We start from the raw sequence: 19,583 nt of genomic DNA on the forward strand, positions 1-19,583 counted from the left end.
TTTCAGTTTTTCTTTTTTAATAAATTTGCACAAATTTCTCCATTTCTGTTTTTTTCTGTCAAGATGGGGTGCTGAGTGTACATTAATGAGAAATAAAATGAACTTTTTTGATTTTAGCAAATGGCTGCAATGAAACAAAGAGTGACAAATTTAAAGGGGTCTGAATACTTTCTGTACCCACTGTATATATATATATATATATATATATATATATATATATATAGTGACGGTCAGACAATGGACCGTAACTTGTCCACTTTTCTGGTGGCTCTTGCATTTTATATTTAATATTTTTTACTGTTATTTTTATTGCTTTTTATTATTTTATTATTATTTTATTGCTTTCCTGTATGCTGCTATAGCGAAAAAAATTTCCCCTTGGGGAGTAATAAAGTAACTACCTAACCTAACCTATATATATATATATAAAGCACAATTATGGCTAGAGTTTTTTGTTTTTTTTTAACAGCAAACTTATGGTGGAGTCGAAGATCTTTCGTTGAGAACAGAAGTGCTTCCTCTGATCCTTGACGTTGGCAGATTTGAAAACATCCAGGAGGAAAAAAACTTGTGTGAATTATGCTTATTTGGTGAGGTTGAGAATAAATTGTACATTCTTCCGAAATGTCCTCGTGATGTTGAGAGTTTTCATAAAATGTTAGCAATGTTTTAACGATTACAGAGAGGACACATATACATATGTGTATAAAATATTCTATTATATTTATGGCAATGACACAAAAATAAGGTTCCATTAACCTAATACATATAGATAAGCATGGCTAATCAATCCGTCTCTGTTATATATCCTTTATTACAATAATAGCATATTATTTCTCGCATCCAAACAAAAGTTAGAAAAGAAAAGTGCAAAACTAACTTCTATAGATGGATTCTGTTATTTATTTTCTCTATGCTGACATTCATATACTGTTCAATCACTCTTGCTAGAACTAATCTCAGTTTCACGTTAGACAAACAGGAAGTGAAGTTGGAGTCATTGGTCACCTCGGTGGAGCGCGACCGTGCACGACGCAGACAGTTTAAAGGCGTGTATTGCCGAGAGACCGAAACACACACAGCACGACAAAATGCACCCTTTCCCTGATACGTACACACCTGCTCACAGATAAACAAAAGGTAAGGCACAACATGTTCAGTTCACTCCTTTTCTTATCAAAAAAAAAAAAAAAAAAAAAAAAAATTCCAAGAAACCAGTAAAACAAAAAGAGTGAGAACATTCGGCTGTCTGTGTGTGTTTGTGTACTGGCACTGATAATAGGGCACCAACATCTCTGCACCAAACCCTCAGCAGGTCTGACCGATCCACGTGTTCTACAGTACCACAACATTCAAAAATAATCAAGAACATTGGGAAAAATGCTAAAAAATCTCTTCTTATGGTTTGGTTCTGCGTGTGTGTGTGTGTGTGTGTGTGTGTGTGTGTGTGTGTGTGTGTGTGCGCGCGCGCGACGCTGGGCCTCCCTCACAGGTCCGGTGCTAACCAGTTCAGGAACTTCATAGAGAGCTCAAATCCTAAGAAACAAGCCTGAAAACAAAAGACGGAGAGAAAAAGCTGTTTAGTTTGTGCGCATAATGATGAATGGTGAAATAAATCGACTTTTTGGTTTTCTTTGACAAAATGTTCAATGTTAAAAAAAAAGTATCATTTTATAACAACAGATATACATAAATGATTACTGCGCTTTTATTTTGTAATCACATGAAATGTTGCATTCATGTGTAACGGTGGCTTTCAATTTCATCAGTTTCAACCGGTTGAAATGAACCACGCACCTACATCTCAATGTAAAAAAAAAATACTTTAAAACAACAGATATTAGCTTTAAAGCGATTCATTCACACTTTTGGAAAAAAAAAAATTATTCACATTCTCGACAAGAAATATAAGAGAGCATTGAAACTGAACTAATGAAACAGGTTTTCTTAGTGTAGCTTAAATTGTCTGGACAATGATCACATGTAAAACTACAAACTGACTCGTTTTAGACTTCAGTTTTTATAAAGATTTAACAAGCGAGATCACGTGTTCAGTTGAACAGAGCTCAGCGACCTGTTTCCTGATGTGTTTATTTTCCTTCTTTCGCAACTCTTAGAAAATAGCACATCAGCAACAATAATCCATGTTCTTTTAATGTGTTAAAATGTTTGCACGTGTCTGTGATTTTTTTTAAATATCCGAGTACTGAAAACATAAACCGTGTTGAATAGGGCCCGACCGATATTGGATTTTTGGAACCGATGTTGATATTGATATTATGAAGTGGAAAAAAACCGCTACCATCCGGCTGCTCTGACCTCTTCACAGTGTCACTAAGATGAATGCTAAGTGAAGCACACTCACTGCGTTCGCTGGGAAAGCTCGAAGCATGACGGCGTTGAAGCCCTTATAAAGAGAAGCCACCCCCTCCTCCCTGATCAGCTCCCGCAGGACGTCCCGGACACCGTTGGGATATTTTCCCTCAGGAGCTGAAGGAAAGACGTATTATTAAAACGCAGGCAAACCATTAAGTTGTCTTAATGTCATGGAGAAAAGGGAAGACATTTTTTTTTTTTAGAAGTAGTCAGTCAAAGGCAAATGGCAAATTTTTTTATTCTTGAAAAAAACAAAAAACAAAAAAATCTACCAAGATTCTCCAAGTTCTCCAGACAGGTTGAAATTTAAATCTCACCACCAAATCCAGCTCCCTTTGACTTCGTAATCGTAATTATCCTGGCAGATGGATTAACGGAGAAACTTTACCTTTGCTATTTCAGCATCCTTTCTTTAGGTATGTACTCTTTCTTTACCACACAAAATTGAATTGAAGACGTTCAAAAAAACATAGTAACACCAGCCTGTTGAAATATCTGAAACTATAAAATAACAGAATCGGAAAAACTGCGGAGTCATGACTTTCAACAGCCAACGACAGGGTGAAGAACAAACCACTGAACATGGAGGCTGCGGCTCAGTCGGTAGAGTGGGTTGCACACTAATCGGAAGGTTGGTGGTTCGATCCACAGCTCCTCCTGTCCACATGCCTAAGTGTCCTTGAGCAAGACACTGAACCCTAAAATTGCTCCGGATGGCGTACCGTCGGTGTGTTGTAAGTCGCTTCGGATAAAAGCGTCAGCTAAATGAAATGCAATGTAACATGCAACCAACACATAAAACAAAATCAACCGTTTTTTTTGTTTTTTTGTTCACGCAAACCTGTTTGGAAACGAGACTTGAGTACGTCGGGTGGGATGGCGACGGCCCAGTTGAAGATTCCAGCCATCCCGCCAGCAAAGAGCACGCTGGGAACGCTGAGGTCGTTATGGCTGCAGGGAGAAGACAGCGGGTCCGACTGCTCAGACGCCTCTTTATAATGCGCGGCTGTAAATACTGCGAGGTAAAAAAAAAAAGAAACGCTCACCTTTTCCCTGCTGGTGTGAGGAAGTTCTTCAGACACTCGTAAGACGTGAAGTACATCCCACTCGCTGGAACGTCTGAGTCACAAAACGCAAACAAAAGAAAGTCACCTCCAGAATAAGTGAAATCTGGTTCAGCCACAAAACTGAACTTTAATGATATGGATCAATGTGATGATTATCCAGTGTTCCCATGTACACTTACTTCATCTGACAGATGACCCACATTTACACAATGTGACGCTATAATAACAAGCTCCAGGAGGATATCACGATAACACTTCAGGAAAGATTACTTAAACTCAGAAGTGATACGACGGCAGACGGCGAGAGAAATTACTGCTTTGCAAGACGCCGTCATAACGCGGCGGTCTGGCAGTCGGTGGGTTGACATGTATTCTCGGCGCCGGATAATTCAGCGCTATAAGTTTAAATTAAGCTCTTCACTCCGGGGGTTAACAAACCTTCGAGTGAAGTGACCTACTTCTGCACTGACTGGAATCGCGGTCGAGTTTCTCTGCAGTCGGACTCCCGAGGGAAAGTTTTTTAAAAGTCTGGAATTGTCTTTTCTTATTCTTAAATCTGCTGCCTGCTTTACCCACAATGCACCCGAGCAGGAGGCTCAACAGCAGGCGTTTTCGGGGTCGTTGCGTCCGTGGCAGCTCGTGCAGCCCGGAGCCGGTAAACTCGCTTCTTTCCAACGCCCGGCCAACTGATCGCTGTTTCCGTCACCTTTTATCTATCATCTACAAGCAACGCTGACTCCAGGGAAGATCACGCAGTTTATCCAATTTCACACAGAAAAGTGTTTACGCAACTTCATCACACACACACACAGAGACCTCCACAAATGAATCTTTAAAAATATCTTGAGGAGGTTTTGACAAACAGTACCGGTAGGGATTTAACCGGGGGGAGGCAGAAGTGACGGTACCGTTTCAGGCGATGCGCCAGCGAAGGCAGCGACTTTAACAGATACTTTTCAAAAGTAATCCCGGTAAATGTTTTACAGCATGCGGATGGAATTGTATCAACATGTTTGTTCAGGCCTCGAGGACACAAACAAAGCGGTTTGGTGATTAAAAAAAAAAAACAACAACTAACTGTAAACAGAAACTTTGTTTGTTCAGGAGAAAACGTTTTAAGGCAACTTTAACAGTGAAAATATTTTGCCACAAAGTGTCATTATAATTCACAGAGTGTGCAGAACAAACTGAACCAAAGCTCGATGGACACGAAATGTGAAATGAAACCGGAAGGTTTACGACGTCTCACCTCTCATGAGAGTCAACGCGGTGCCTTTGTAGACTCCTCTGATGCCAGACTGTCTGTACAGCTGTTTGACGCAGTCCATCGGTCCGGCGTACTTCACCTCCCCCGTTGACGCCTGAATCTGCCGACGCACAAAACACCGCAACCACATCCTTTTACACTCGGGACGCAGGTTTCCTTCGAATAACAACCCCCGCGGGATTTGAAGCAGTGAAACATCCGCGGCGGGAGAGGAGCCCGATGAAATGTGCCGGCGCTGCTTAGGGATGCCGAAACTAACTCGATTCGATGTTTGGATATCTGCGAAGACGCAGTGACCTCTGACCTGTAGGAGACATTTGATGCGCTCTCCCGGAGCCATGATGGCCGTGGTGAACACGCCGGACAACATCCCCGCGGCAAACAGCTGCGGTAACCTGCGGGAGAAGACGAGAGAGGGCGCGAGGCTGACGCACGTGCAAGATCTCCGGCACAGAGCGTCCACGAAGCTACGATAGGGACGGCGTACGACACGGCGACCACCTACGTGAGGACGTCATCCGGGGTTTTCTGCTGGAGCTTCTTGCCCAGCCCGAAGCCAAAGAAACAGACGGCGAACATGGGCGTGACTCCGATTATCGGGGCGGTCATTCCCTTGTAGAGTCCCTTCATGCCCTGCAAGTGAAGAAGACGATGCTGCGCGAGGAAGGTCGGGGGATATTTGATTTAATGGAACTGAAAGATTGCGGCGGCGTGAAGCATCACCTCTTTGGCTAAGGTCTTCTTAAAGCAGTCGATGGTTCCGGCGTACATGAGGCTCTCTCCAGGTTTGGGTTTGGCTTGAGTCTGTAAACGCACCTGAGAGGGAAAGAGGAGGCCGGATTTTCCGTTTTAGCTCACTCACAAATTCACAATGCATACGTAGCTACGGTTGTAACATGTGTAAGTCAGGCTATTAAACCTTAACTATGTGCCTGTCTAGTGAACTTTAAAATGATTTTTTTTGTTTTTTAACAGCTCGCAGTCACGACGTCAACCTCGTCAGAAACCGCCGGAGTGAACTTGAGCTGCAAAATATGTCGTCTTACCTTCAACACTGATGTTGATCAATAATCAAATGGATAAATGTGATCATGAGCGGTGTAATAAAAACTAAAGCACGACAAAGTTAATGTCATCAGATGAGGTTCACGCACACACTGCGATGTCCTTTTTTTGTTTCAACAAAAAAACATGCAAACAAATGAACTACAAGAACTTTCAAGAAGACTGAAGGCAGTCTTCTTAGTCTTCTTAGACTAACGTGACGATATTTAGGGAGTGCGGGACCACAGATTTAGCGATGGGGAATCATGCGAAGAACGTGCTGCCGCGTCTACTCGTCCTGTAACATTACAGTTACACGTTTTAGTTGGAATCTTTCTTCCCTTTATCACCACTTCTTCCGCCCGGTCTAAAAAAAAAAAATCACGTGCTGCCTTCAGTCTTCTTGAAATGGATTTTCTTTATTTTGGCCGCAAGACCAGGGAGATGATTTGAGATATTAATAAAGCTGACTTGACTTGACGGTGAGAGCCGAGCTCCGAGCAGCTCACTCCAACCAAATAGTTCATTTGTTTGCACGTTTTTGTTTAAACAAAAAAAAAAAGGACATGGCAGTGCGGTGTGATGCGTATCCAAAGGGTTTGCTGTAGGTGCTGCGGCCTTGAAACATTTCATTGATGATGATCAGTCATTCAAAAGTAACTAAATTGATAATCAATGAAATATATGTAGTTAAAAGACTCGGGGACACGAGGTTCGCTGGTGTTGTTTATCTCAATTTATAAGACATGTAATATCTTTGGGTTTAAAAAAAGAAGCTATTTGAAGACAGCAGCTGAGCCTTTAGAAAGTTGTGATGACGATTACTCATTATTTTATAGACCAAACTACGATTCCAGAAAATCATCCACAGATTATTAGATGATGAAAGTGATCAGTTTGTGACAATACTGTTCCGTGTCACTGTGTTTGCCACCCATGTTTGTCTGATGGTCTAAATGTCCAGCAGAGTTCTGGCAGACAGACGCAGGGAGTGAATATCGAGCTCATACACAACTTTAAATAAACGCTGCTGGACGAACACATTACGATGTTTAGTCAACGTTGCGTTTACAGCTTATTCTTTCACACAAACAAAAGAAAAACAACATTTAAAACAGGCTAAGAATTGGGACCCGTGCGTGCGTGCTCAGCCAGACACTAAAATTAGTTTTAAAAAAACAAAACAAAAAAAACCTGTCAGCTCACTATAATGAAGAAACTATACAGGAGAGGTCGTTTTAAAATCACCTCAAACACATCTTTAGCATGTGTGGATAATAATAATTTAAAAAAAAAAATCTATTTGTATTTGTTCACCCTCACCTATACACCTGCAGCGATACAGGTCAACATTAGGTCGGCTGACATACATCAGTCTGGCTGTAATCGAGAGTAGTAAACTAACTGTGGGTTGAATGCAGTGCAAACACTCCTGCTTTAGGTGAGGTGTCTGTCTGAGCAGCAGCGAGGTGACCTGAATGTGGGTCAAAGGGCGGCCGCTGATTCTGCAGGAACATTAAAGACTAAACGTGCACACTGCTGAATGACTCGGGCCTGCAGCAAATGGCTGTTCCTGTTTATCTGCAAGGTGACCGTCTGCTGTCAGAGGTGACACGTCGAAACACAGATGGTAGTTACTTTAATGGTGTCAAGTGGATGTCCGGCGAAGACGAGGCAAACACCTCCAAAGCCTCCGGCGAAGAAGTTCTTCAGTGGACTGATCGGCTCCGGCTGTTTGGCCATTTTTTATTTTTTTTTTAACTTTCTGCTCTGCTCGAAGAAAATAACAAAACACGACAACAAGCATATGAATGAAACAGAGAAGAAACGAGACACGGAGAAAAACAGCAACAAAAAAACAGCAACAAATAACGTCTCACTTGGTCGGCTTTCCCTCGGGGAGATATGTTTGTGTCCTGCTGTCAGTGGGCTCTACCTGGACCTTTCACCCATTTATCCACCCGGACCGCTCTGACTGCAACACCGCTTTACTCCGGTGCGCTTCTGCTTGATGTCCGGGCGGAAACTTTCAACTTTCTTTGAACCTTGTAAAAAAAAAAAATGAATGAACTAAACTGATCCAAAATAATAAAATAACACGAAATTTAGTTTAAAAAGTAATTATTTTATTTTAATTATATTATCTGTTGATCTGTCTGTCTATCTAATCTAGCTTGCTAGCTTCTGCTTGTTTTTAAACAAGGAATCACAGTGCAGTAGGATGCTTTCCTTAAATTTTGCCTCAAATTAGTGACCCTATCAGTCAGTGTATTTTCATTTTGTTTTCAAAATAATTTACCAAACAAGTGAAGATGCAGAATTTCATTTAAAATTTATACTATAAAGGAAATATAGGGGTAATAAAAGGAAAAAACAAAAACCCACCTCAAATACATATATACATAGATAGATACTCGGAGGAGGGGGTTCTGAAAGGAACAATAAGCACATTTTCTCTCGTGCTAAATTGTATATCTGTGCTCAATTTCTGACTAAAATGCATTCTGTTGTGTCCCGAGGGACACGGTGTGACCTAAAACATGTTCACGAAACCTTGAAATAAACTTTATCAACAAATTGTGTCCCACAGCCAATCTCTCCAGATCAAATCCGACAACTTTCACTGTTAAAATATAGCTTTATTAGTTTTATTATAACACAGTCGCAGCACTTTTCGCAGACAATGTTAATCATGGAGACGTTCACCACTCACACGCACGCACGCACGCACGCACACACACGCACTGTAAACAGACACACAATTAACCATAGAATGAACACTTGAAGACATTACTTAAATCTGATATCACTCCTGGATTGTATTCACCTTCCAGATGGAGAAGTCATGCCAGGGGAAAAAAAATTGTTTAGTGTAAGATGGGAGAACAACATCAATCACGACATTATTGTGGAAAATTAGGAAAGGTATGTTTTGCTGTTAAAGTATTAGAACCACAAGGAGATCAAATAAATGTGCTGTATTAACTTTCCACGGTCTTGACGGTAAGTAGGAACATGAGACTATAACTGGAAACCAACGAGGATGACGAATGTATTATCTCTGATGTTAAATGCAGAGCACTCTTCCTCGCCACGAAGCCACAGCTCACAATAGCCAAGACAAGCCTTATTGCAGCACAGTTAGTTTGAATCTGTAAACAGTCAAGGACTCCTGATGCTGGAGGAGCTTTGCATTTGTACAAGAACAGAGCGATTATTTTACAGTGTTAAGAAAAGCCACAAGTACCAGACTGAGATAAATGCAGATGCAGCCACAGGAGAGACTCAATACGCAGCAGCAGCATACTCAGCTAAAAGCTTAGTAATGATTACACATGAGTCTGAGTGTGCTTTTCTCACTAGGATAGTTAACTGGTTTAAGTTGTTCTACTTTACTTTATTTGTATTCATGATTAATGAGGGGAGGATGCAAGAGGAAGTCAGTTTTAAGAGAAAATAATGCTCTCAGTAACACACAGTAGTTTGGTCCCACTATAAGGGAAGCACAAAAAGGTTCAGTCTTTTCTCATCGTTGAAATAATGGCACTATTAAATGTATCGCAACTACAGATTTGCCTTTCTGTTACAAATCTTTAAATCTGATTTGAAATCAATTTGGTTCAAGTTTGGTTAGAATGAGGTTTAACTGTACTTGCTATTATTTTAAAATAGTTTTAAGTACATGCAGTTAGTCCATGTAAGGTTGTTAAGGTCATTATTGCTAAGAATTCACTTTGAGTACAGCTTCATGATTTGACCTATATTCAGTCGATGTTTAATTTCTAAGTGTAACGAAACCTTGCAGGTTTTTTGTGTGTTTTTCTGGTTTTAAACACACTAAACAAACATCAGTATTGAAATAAAACCGAGAAGAGAGCAGCTGTAAAAACAGCCAAATATTTCTGAAATCAACATCACATGCATGCTGCAGCCCTGGACTACAAGTCCAAGAAAATACTGGCAAATCTGGTTTGCTTCTCTCGAGCACATGCTGGCACAGAATTCAAGTTGTCCTCACACATCAGGTCTTCTTCTTTCGAGCTTTACTGTACCTCCCTGAAGTAGACGGGAGCAGACTACAGTGTGTGAGCATGATACTGATATGGTTAGTCCTGGTTCTCACAGATCTGTGGGAACTCCTTGTAGATCTGCTGTACAATTAGTTTATCCATCTGTTTCGCTGTAGCGCTCCCCTCGTCCTCCCCTGGATCTTCCTCCTCCCTGAGAATCCTCTGCAGCGTCCCCTGCAGGTCGGACAGGCGGTGCTGGTGCTCCAGGTAGTCTGTCGAGCCCACAATGGAGTGCATGAGGGAGAGGTACTCCATGCGCAGCTTCACGGGGGGTGGGGGGGTGAAGAGAGAGGTGATTATGGTCCCACAAGGTTTAAAATTGTTGATACCGCGGTTATCATTACAGGTGTTGTTCAAGGTTTCATTTGCTTATTCTTGTTCTTGGCAGAGCACACTGTTAAAACAGGGGGAAACCACTCGCCGGTCTCTGTCCAGAGGTAACAAAACTCATCAGCACCTCTAAGACTGACTAATCAACACTATATATCAGCAGCTGTGCAGCGACTGGGTGTCTCACCTTGTCTCCAGGTGAAAGGTCAGATATTTGCCGAACGGCGATGTCGATCATCACCATCATGTCAGTGCTGTAGAAGATGTCCGCTGTCTCTCGGCTGGCGAAAACATCCTGCAGAAACTTGAGCACTGCGTGCGGTGCAGGCGGGGTGTGTTTGAACATACACACGGGGTCGTCTGTGGAGGAGGAGCCAAACCAGTTTATGAGGCATAAAAGTGAGGGAACTCTATATGAAAGATGGGAAATGTGGCAAACAATGGTATCTTACCGCCTCTGTTCAGAAGCAGCAGCACTTTCTCTGAAAGGATCTTGACATTTTTCTTCTTCAGCTCCTGCATGATCACGTTGTTGCTGGGTGCTGGTTGAAACAGACACGTAGTACCAATAAGTGTTCATGGCAAAACAAATAAAAGCTCCTAAAAGCTCATTTATACGTCAAAACAATTAGATGGTTTCTGTCACAACTTTAACGATGCCTCTGCTCCGTTATGTTAGTTAACCTGCATGCATGCACAATAACACCATACTTGAATTCAGCCGTCCTTAACTTAATCATCTTCCCCTGTGTTTTTTTTCTTCTTCTACGACTCCTCAAAATGCTGTAAAAAGAGTTGAATGCCTCTGTTCTCACCTGTGTGGTGCAGGTTGAAGGCCAGCAGGAGGTTCAGGAAGATGTCAGGCAGCTGCTCTGTGGGATCAGAGGGAAGCCCGTCCTCCACCACACCCAGCAGAAACTGGACAAAGTCTGCGTTCAAGTGTTCTAAAAGCAGGGAGGGTCAGGATTACATCTGTTTTTTGTTTTTTAAATTACTGAACACAATATCCCTTTAATGCACCTTTTAAATCAATCACACATGTCAAACATTTTTTTCTATCAAGCTTCAGAAAACATTTCGTAATCTGCCAGAGAAATGCATTGTCCTCCCACAATTTTATGTGCATATCGTTACATGCCACTAAAAAAAAGTGTCATAACACAGAATCTTGAAATAATACTTTCAAGATTTGTCTTACCGTAGTGATGATATGGCACCTGCTCGCCCATTGACAATATCATAGTCAGTACCAAAGCTGTGTAACACATCTTCTGGTGTTCTGGTGGAAAAACACAAAAAAAATAGTGATTTAGAGCAAAAAAAATATAAGCTGAGGGTAATAAATGGGAGACAGTAAAAAGTAAATAAATTTCACCTTGTGTGTCATTCTGAAGGTCCCTGGCCAGCTCCATGGGGAGGATGGAGTTGAGGAGGGTGGAGATTAGAGCCGCGTCCAGGCTGCACATGGCCCCGAACACTTTGAGCAGCAGCAGCCGCAGAGACACACGGAGCTCCTGCAGGAAGGCAACACAGAGCCAGTCTAAACCAGATACACACAAAACATCACAAACATGTAGCGGAACATGACAGTGACGCAGGTTCAACTCCAGCTGAGGCCAGCCAGGCTGAAAACTGGATGTTTCAGGAAGACATTTCAGACAGAGGCATCTACTAAACAGATCATATTTTAAATACCACAAAATGAGGAATATTATTAAACACCTACATGTTGAGGACAAGAACAATAGAGGAAAGAAGCGTTTTTATAAAAATGAAGACAGATCCTACAGATGTATTACAGTATTTTACTCTGCAGAGAGATACATTTTCTAGTTGAGTCCAAAAAAAACACTTTGTTAAAATCATATCTTACCATCTGATAATATGTAACCAGAGACAGCACATTCTCACAGTCGTTGGCTTTGCACATCCTCTTGCAAACTTCTGGATCTGCATCAGTCTGAGGACACAAATGGCTTTAAGATGTATGGTTATAATTACATCCGAAATATGTGACTTTATAATCCCTGGACAGTCGTGATCACTGGACACAACACAGGATTTAGGAGCCCCTCAACAACTCATCTGAACATCCCAACTGTGACGTGGGTTTGGGTCTGGACAAACTGCCAACAAAGAATATTCAGCGTCCTGACGGGTTTACAGATTCAGTCCTTAAACACACTGTTGGATTTGTAGAGCCGTCTGAGCCGCTCTGATCCTATCAGACATGTCTGGTGTTTACAACACAACATCTGGACGGGTCCGGGGTTCACATCAAAGATTCCTCACAGACGAAATGTTCACCTTATAAACATGATGATTAATCAGCAAAATCAACTCAGAATCTCTTGTCTAACTTTCTGCATTATGTATGTTGGATTAGTGGCCAAATATGTTTGCTGCTCTCGCTGAAAACTGACCTCCCTAGCACAAATTCTTCTTCTTTTCAATGCAATTAAACACATTTCTGTTTTGTGCATATGAATGACTCATCTCAGAAACATGAACTTTGTGCCGATAAGCTGCTGTTTGTTGATGTTATTACAGTTTTGAAAATTGTATTTTATTCTTTTTGTGTTTCTTTCTCTCCAACTTGTTTAACATTTTGATACTTTTAAAAATTATTTTGGGGCATTTTGCCAGTACTGGATAGTTGCCGTGGAGATGGACAGAAAATGTGTGAAAAGAGAGCAGGGAACTGGAGTGTCTGCTGCTGAGGGCATTTTCTCACGTGTGGTATGCACTCAAACCACCAATGATATTTAATGCTTTTATTGTGAAGTAACTTCTCATGAAAGGAGCATTATAAATACCAGTTTACTTATTCATTTAGCAATACATATCTGTGAAATCCATTGTTATGTGTGCGCCACACTCAGTGAGGAGGACAGACACCTTAAACATGATGTGTCCGCAGCATCATACCAGTATCTTCAGCAGCTCCTCGAGGTAGCAGGCGATGAGGGCGTGGTCCTCGTGTAGCGCCCAGCTGCGCTGCTGGGAATCGTCACGGTGACGGGCCAGGTCGCTAAAGATCACCTCCAGCCGCTGCTCATCATGACACACCTGGCCCTGTGGCAGCGCTGCGGCACCGCTGCGACAGTCCTACAGAGACACGAAACATCGCGACACACCCACATCTGTGACAACTTGTTATACCAGCACAGAGGAACATTTATTACTGATATAAAGTTACTCCTCTGGTGAAAATATATTTAAAAATGCAAGTTAGATTGTAAATGTAATTTACACGTGTGTGTGTGTGTGTGTGTGTGTGTGTGTGTGTGTGTGTGTGTGTGTTTGTGTGGGGTTGGAGGGGGGGTATAGCTTCAGCTCAGAATATACATTAAAACATTTCATGAATACAGATGCCCTCCATACTGTATTTCCTTACATCCGCATTAAGGGATGTTTAGCCACTGGGAGGCAGTACAACAAACTGTAAAGACATTCCTGAGATATTATTAGGTCACTATCGCTAATGCCTTTTATATTTTTAAATTATTCCTCAATATTCATCAAGAGTCGTGGTTTTGGCAACTTTCCAAATATAAGAGCAACATTCACCGTCCTTTTATCTCTGTTCTGGTTGCCATCCACTGCTGGGAAAGATACGTAGCTCTTTAGTTTCTAAATGCCTCACTATGGTAGAAAATCAGCTGACTCTAAAGCTGACTTTGTTTCTGTTGTTTGGTGCTGGACAGGCAGCGGATTAATCAGAGCTGTAAAGTTCAAAACTGCTGCTAAAAAAAACACAAAAAAAACCCAGTAACGGTGCCAATCTTAAAATCAAAACAATAAAAAACAGCATTGCAGATTCAGGTGATAATTCTCTGTGGGCTCGTCGCCAATAACCACCCCTTTCATACTATAATTAGTCATTTTATCCATTGAAAACATAAATATATTGCTGAGGGCAGCTTTAAAGGATAGCATTGCTGTGTCTGCATTGTTTGAGATATTAACTGTCCACCTCAATAAGCATCTGTCCTCTGAAATTGATCGAGAAACTATAAAAAGCAACATATACAGGTCCTCAGTTTGGTTTTGTTTAAAATTCTTGTTTTTCATCGTTTTGTCGAGTCCAAGTTGGGTGTGTATTGTAACACTTAAAAGCAACAACCTCTGAGCAGGCTTCTAACTACACTACAGAGTATTTCAAGCTCTTTAATTGGACGAGTGGAGTCACTTTATGCACACGTCACAATGTAAACACAGGATGCAGCCAAAAGCTGTCAGTAAATTGTGATTTGGGGTTACATTACACACTTGCCACTATTAACCACTCAGAGACAGAAATAGAAAAGCTTGCCAGGGAGCCTTCAGCAGTTCATTTCAAGTTTGTTGCAACACTGTGAAGCTTGCATGTAAAAATGAGTCAGTGATACCGTGTATTACCCGCTGCTTCAAAATGACTCTGAGAAATGTCAGCTAAATGCAGACTGAGCTGAAACCCTAAACGACACCGGTATCCTCTTTGAAACTGTACGGGCTCCAGGACGCTGAATGCACACGATGTAATGAAAACAAATCTGACCTTGCTCTCCACCAGCGAGAGGAGAACCTGCTCCAGATCGGACGAGGCTTGAGGTAAAGCGGTCTGCAGATGGCCGACCACCACACCGACAGCGACCCGTGACAGCTCATAACTCAAGCCCGTGTTCTTCCGCACCAGCTCGATCAGCTCAGCTCCAATAGTCATGGGAACTGGCTCAGAGGTCGTGGGGCTGCCAGGAGGGCTTTCAGCAATGGATGGGGGGGCAACAGGCCATTCAGTCTCCGGCTGGTCTTCAACAGTGAGTTGCAAAGGGGCGGCGGGTTGGGGAGGCTGCGGTGCCGGGCTTTTCTTGGCAGGGGCTGGCTGAGGAGGAGGGTCAGAGGGCTGCACATCTACAGCCGGCACAGAGGGCTTCACACGGGATGGCACAGGAGGAGGAGGAGTGCTGGAAACACTTGGCAGACTGACATCAGAGGAGACCAGAGAATGGGAGGAACCCAACTCTAAAGAGGTGGTGCTGATCGAGAGGGAGGGAGCAGGGGACGGAGGAAGAGAGGACACTCTGGAGGGGACCTCTGGTTCTGCTGAGAGAGACAGAGAGAGAGCGAGAGCTCCAGTTACAGTTACAGAGAGGAGTGTGAACAGGAATGACCGGACTAAGAATAGTGTTTGTGAAGCATTGAGCTGCAGCAGGTAACCAGCAGAATTAAGCAGCACAAACACGGAGCTGCAGTGTGTAACACTGTAATGTGACGAGAGGAGGATTTCAAGTCCACGCTGCTGCTGCTGCTGCTGCTGCTGCTGCTGCTGCTGCTGCTGCTGCACACTGACCTGGACGCCGGTTGTTCCTCTGTTTTTCAGGGGGAGGCGGAGTGATCGGAGCAGCACGTCGAGGTTGAGGCAGCACCTGCAGGAAGAGACACAGACGAGGCTGTATTATCACACCCACGGGCCCCCAAGGGTCCGCTGCCTAATGAGGTGATTTGAGGTGATTTGACTCGTTGCACATTGTTTTGTCAATAGAAGGACATCAAATACTGAAAAATGTCCATCATATCTGTCTGAATCTTTGGTACTGAGCCCAAATGTAGGGCTGAAACACACTATTTTCACCATCAGTTAATTTGTCGATTTATTATTTTTAATGAACTGATCAGCTGTTTGGTATTTAACGTGTCAGAAAAAGGTGATAAATTGCATTTCCTAATGCCCAACATGCAGCCTAAAATGTCTTGTTTTGTCCAGACCAACGGTCCACAACCAAAAGATGCACAGTTTATTATCACGAAGGACTAAAATAACCAGAAAATATTAACATTTAAGAAGCTTAAATCAGAGAGTTTTAGCATTTGTTCATTAAAAACTACTCAAAAATTATCCATTATCATAATAGTTGGCGGCTTAATTTTCTGTCATTCAACTAAAAAGAATAATCCGTGCCTTGTTTTGTACAACCAACAGTCTAAAAATCAAATAGCGTATATTCAGTTTACAATAATAAAGCAGTAAAAATACTCCTATTGGAGAGTGGAAAGAAGAGAAAGTTTGTCATTCTCACATTAAAATCACTTGCACAATCAATAATCAAAATAGTTGCCAGTTTGTAAACAGACAATAATTCAGAGTGAGATTCACAGTCTGTATAAAATATAGCAGCTTTCATTCATTCTTGTTGTTGCGGTGCGTAAGTTAAACACGATGTTCACAAGTCAGACTATTACCATTATCACATTATGTTTTTTTTTTATGATATTACTGGATACAATATATTTCTATAATCATTTTGTCTTTATAATGACATTATCCTGAACGATATGATACGGCACTCCCCTGTTGGGAAGCACTGATGTAGAAAACAGTTCATTGTCCGAGTTCACGAAAACTTAAAAAGTAAGCAGAGGGAGACTTTTCTCTGGAAGAGCCAAACCACATCCATGTCGCCATGACCGCCTTCATTTGGAGCAGTGTGTTTGCATATTATTCTGCGTGAACGGTGTGTTACCTGGTAAAAACCCGGTTCTGCTTGCATATTGTCCATGCTTCCTGATAATGGCATGCTTCCCTGCCGTCCATACTCCTGGTTAAGGCCGTTGGGTGGAGGAGGGGTTTGACTGAGAGATATTTCACTGCTGGAAGATGGGAGGCCTTGTTTGTGACCGGAGGAAGAGGAACTTCGCCGCACAAGGGTTTCCTTTCTGTGATGGATCAGCTTTCTGTGACAGAGGACAACAATGACTCAGAAAATTGAACATGTCAGAATCCCTGTATTATTTTATGATTTTAATGTGCAATTTGACTCACTGTAGAACATCTCGCTGTTCGAGATTGTATTTGCCTCCATTTTTTAAGGCCACATTGTGGATCCCCTCGATTGCTCTGTCAATAGACTGCAACACCTCATCCTGCTCTGGAGCCTAGGAGAGAGGGGAAAAAAGGGAGGAGGAGGAGGAGGGGAACAAATTAAATATGCATCAATATGGATGCCAGCATGCACAATTATTAAACTTTAAACAAAGCAGGACAAAATGATGGCTCGGGGACGCATGCGACTCCGGGCAGAAACAAACTGGGACAGTTATCTAACAAAAACAGCCTTTTAACCAGAGGCACACGTGCTTAGCGAGGCCTCACAATCATGCTCATTTAACCTCCACAGACAGTGTCATTAACTCCAGGAGAGAGCATTCCTCTGCTGTGAGCCAGTAATACACACTAAACAACACCTGCATGCTCCGACTAGTTCACTGTAAATCTGAGTGTTTGGGAAGACGAGTCCCCTCACTTCTACCGTTTGTATGTTAGAATGGGACAGACGCTCAAATCCTGGTTATAGTTAGTACGTAATGCTGCAGCGAAGCTCCTGACTGGTTCACATGAGCATGGACACATTTCGCCAATCCTGTCGTCCTTATTTTAGCAGCCTGTTCAGTGTAGGATTCATTTTATGATTGTACCGTTTGAATATTTGAATAAATGGAGCAGCCCCAGCTTATCCGTCTGACCTGCTGCACCCTTGTACTCCTCGTCGCTCAGGTCACTGGACCAGCACATTTGAGTGGTTCCTGAATCTAGATAGGTTGTCAAGGCGAACTGGGCTTTCTCTCCGGCAGCTCCTAAACTTTGGAACAGTTTCACCCCTCCAGATCAGATGATCCACTACACTAGCAGTATTCAAATCTGAATTAAAACACATTTATTTTCTCTGGCATTTTCTTTTCTGATCATCATGTAGTGCTTAAGTATGTTCAGTGTATATTTTTCTGGCTTCATATTGCTTTTCATTTCTTTCTTTTTGTTTTGATACTTAATTGTTTTTTTTTAATGACTCTTTGATGTGCAGCACTTTGGCCAACTTTTGCTGAATTAAAATGTGCTACATAAATAAAATGATTGGACTTGACTTACTGAGCTCACTGTGGGTGTAACTGAGAGAAACCCAAAGCTGTGAAAGTATGCAGCTTGTTTAACAATAAGAGGGCTGATTCCAGATGATCCAATAATAAAACACATACATAGTTACAGGAGGAGATCATTCAGGGCTCTCTGTGTCGCCGGTCTTGTCCTTGGACCTGCCTTGTCTCATATCCTATTCTGTCCTGAATCGTTATCATCCTCTCCTGTTATTTCCCATCCTTTGCTGTCCCATCCTGGCCTTCCTCTATGTCGCAGTCGGCAGCTGCAGTGCAGAAAAGGCCATGTCCCTGCATAAAGACAAGCTTTCCAATTATTTATGGACTCTTCCGCAAACATGCATTTTGTTCCTGACAATAATCAGCAGTCAGCTTCCCACGGCCTGCTTACACTGCACGTACAGACAAGCTGGATCTGTCTCCCTCGATCCCATCACTTCAACCCTTTAATACGCATTCACTGGCTTCCACTTCACCCCAGGGTGCAGCCCCGTAGCCACTTCTCGTATTCAATGGAGACGCACCGGATCAGAAAAAGTGGTGTTTACCTGTATTTTTTCGATGTACGAAGCGGGAATGTAGCCGGTTTCCCCCGAGCTGCAGCGGGACCCCAGCCACCAGTGTCTGTTGCTCCTCTCCAGGATTAAGAAGCTTTCTCCGGCCGCGAAGTGCAGGGAGTTGGGCTCGGCGGATCGGAAGGCGTACAGAGACCGGTACATACTTTAATGACACTTTGACTCAGCGAAATAAACAGAAAACAACCGCAGAAATATATTCTCTGAAGAAAAGGAGAGTCCGAGTGGAAATATATGCTCTGCTGTAGGTGATTTGAAGAGGCTACGAAGGCATGTCCACGGTGACTCGCTGCTGTCTATTTACAATCGGATCATCTGACCTGTCTGTTTCCATGTAACACCGCAGGGGGCGCTGTTACACCTCGAACACGCCCCCCAGGCATTTTAATCAAAGTCAGAGCTCGATTTTTTATTTCACATCCACTTTATTTAATCCTCCAAAAATACCCAACCAAAAACGAAGAAATACAAATATTAAATAAAATACAAACCAACTGAACATCTTAACCGTTGATCCCTTAAAGTCTCTAACTAGTTGTTATCTATTTTTTTTTATTATTGTGTTTGTGGCTAACGTAAATGTGAGAAGTCATGGGTACCATTTTATCTATTATTTTAAATTAGTTTAAGAAAGAGAATGACACACTTTCTCAGTGTAGGTTGCCACAAGCTAGTGCATCAGCTTATCTATGCATTTTGCATACATAAAATAATGTTTTTCTTTAACACTGGAAATCAAAACAGGTTTTACTCCTTTTTAGTTAACATTATATAAAGCATGTCTCTATAAGGAACACAAATGTGAAAATGCCATGCTAATTTAACAGAATAATTAGAATAATATACATATAAATAGACAGAATAATTCGTTGAACTAAAATCTGTTCGATTTTGCGTTACACAACACCGGAAGCGAGCGGTGTTACACAGAATTATTTCCCCC

General features: G+C 42.2%; 2 protein-coding genes across 5 annotated transcripts; both read right to left on the bottom strand.

The window, feature by feature from the left end:
* Positions 1 to 798: 798 nt before the first annotated feature.
* slc25a20 (solute carrier family 25 member 20) lies at positions 799 to 7,747 on the bottom strand. 2 transcript variants are annotated; one of them, XM_069142529.1, is made up of 10 exons: positions 7,635 to 7,744; positions 7,393 to 7,524; positions 5,434 to 5,526; positions 5,216 to 5,343; positions 5,015 to 5,105; positions 4,693 to 4,810; positions 3,423 to 3,495; positions 3,218 to 3,327; positions 2,366 to 2,490; positions 799 to 1,549 (listed from the first exon to the last, which is right to left on the bottom strand). In XM_069142529.1, exons 2-10 carry the CDS (start codon positions 7,495 to 7,497, stop codon positions 1,487 to 1,489), a joined length of 906 nt encoding a protein of 301 aa, XP_068998630.1. In that variant the 5' UTR covers positions 7,498 to 7,524; positions 7,635 to 7,744; the 3' UTR covers positions 799 to 1,486. The 2 variants fall into 2 exon arrangements, with proteins under 2 accessions (XP_068998630.1, XP_068998638.1); XM_069142537.1 differs by lacking the exon at positions 7,393 to 7,524 and having other exon boundaries at positions 7,635 to 7,747.
* A 625-nt stretch (positions 7,748 to 8,372) lies between these two features.
* Positions 8,373 to 18,961, bottom strand: nckipsd (NCK interacting protein with SH3 domain). Of its 3 annotated transcripts, none has more exons than XM_069142507.1 (13): positions 18,614 to 18,961; positions 16,957 to 17,069; positions 16,658 to 16,868; positions 15,487 to 15,562; positions 14,695 to 15,236; positions 13,083 to 13,262; positions 12,028 to 12,114; positions 11,530 to 11,668; positions 11,353 to 11,433; positions 10,970 to 11,098; positions 10,607 to 10,696; positions 10,342 to 10,514; positions 8,373 to 10,085 (listed from the first exon to the last, which is right to left on the bottom strand). In XM_069142507.1, the coding sequence occupies exons 1-13, from the start codon at positions 18,782 to 18,784 to the stop codon at positions 9,861 to 9,863; spliced, it is 2,217 nt and encodes a 738-aa protein (XP_068998608.1). In that variant the 5' UTR covers positions 18,785 to 18,961; the 3' UTR covers positions 8,373 to 9,860. The 3 variants fall into 3 exon arrangements, with proteins under 3 accessions (XP_068998608.1, XP_068998617.1, XP_068998600.1); XM_069142516.1 differs by having other exon boundaries at positions 8,373 to 10,036; positions 14,695 to 15,239; XM_069142499.1 differs by having other exon boundaries at positions 14,695 to 15,239.
* Positions 18,962 to 19,583: the final 622 nt, after the last annotated feature.

This window comes from Embiotoca jacksoni, unplaced genomic scaffold (assembly GCF_022577435.1).
Source record: "Embiotoca jacksoni isolate LCO1_2020_lvr unplaced genomic scaffold, fEmbJac1.0.p SCAF_1, whole genome shotgun sequence".
Taxonomy (NCBI): domain Eukaryota; kingdom Metazoa; phylum Chordata; class Actinopteri; family Embiotocidae; genus Embiotoca; species Embiotoca jacksoni.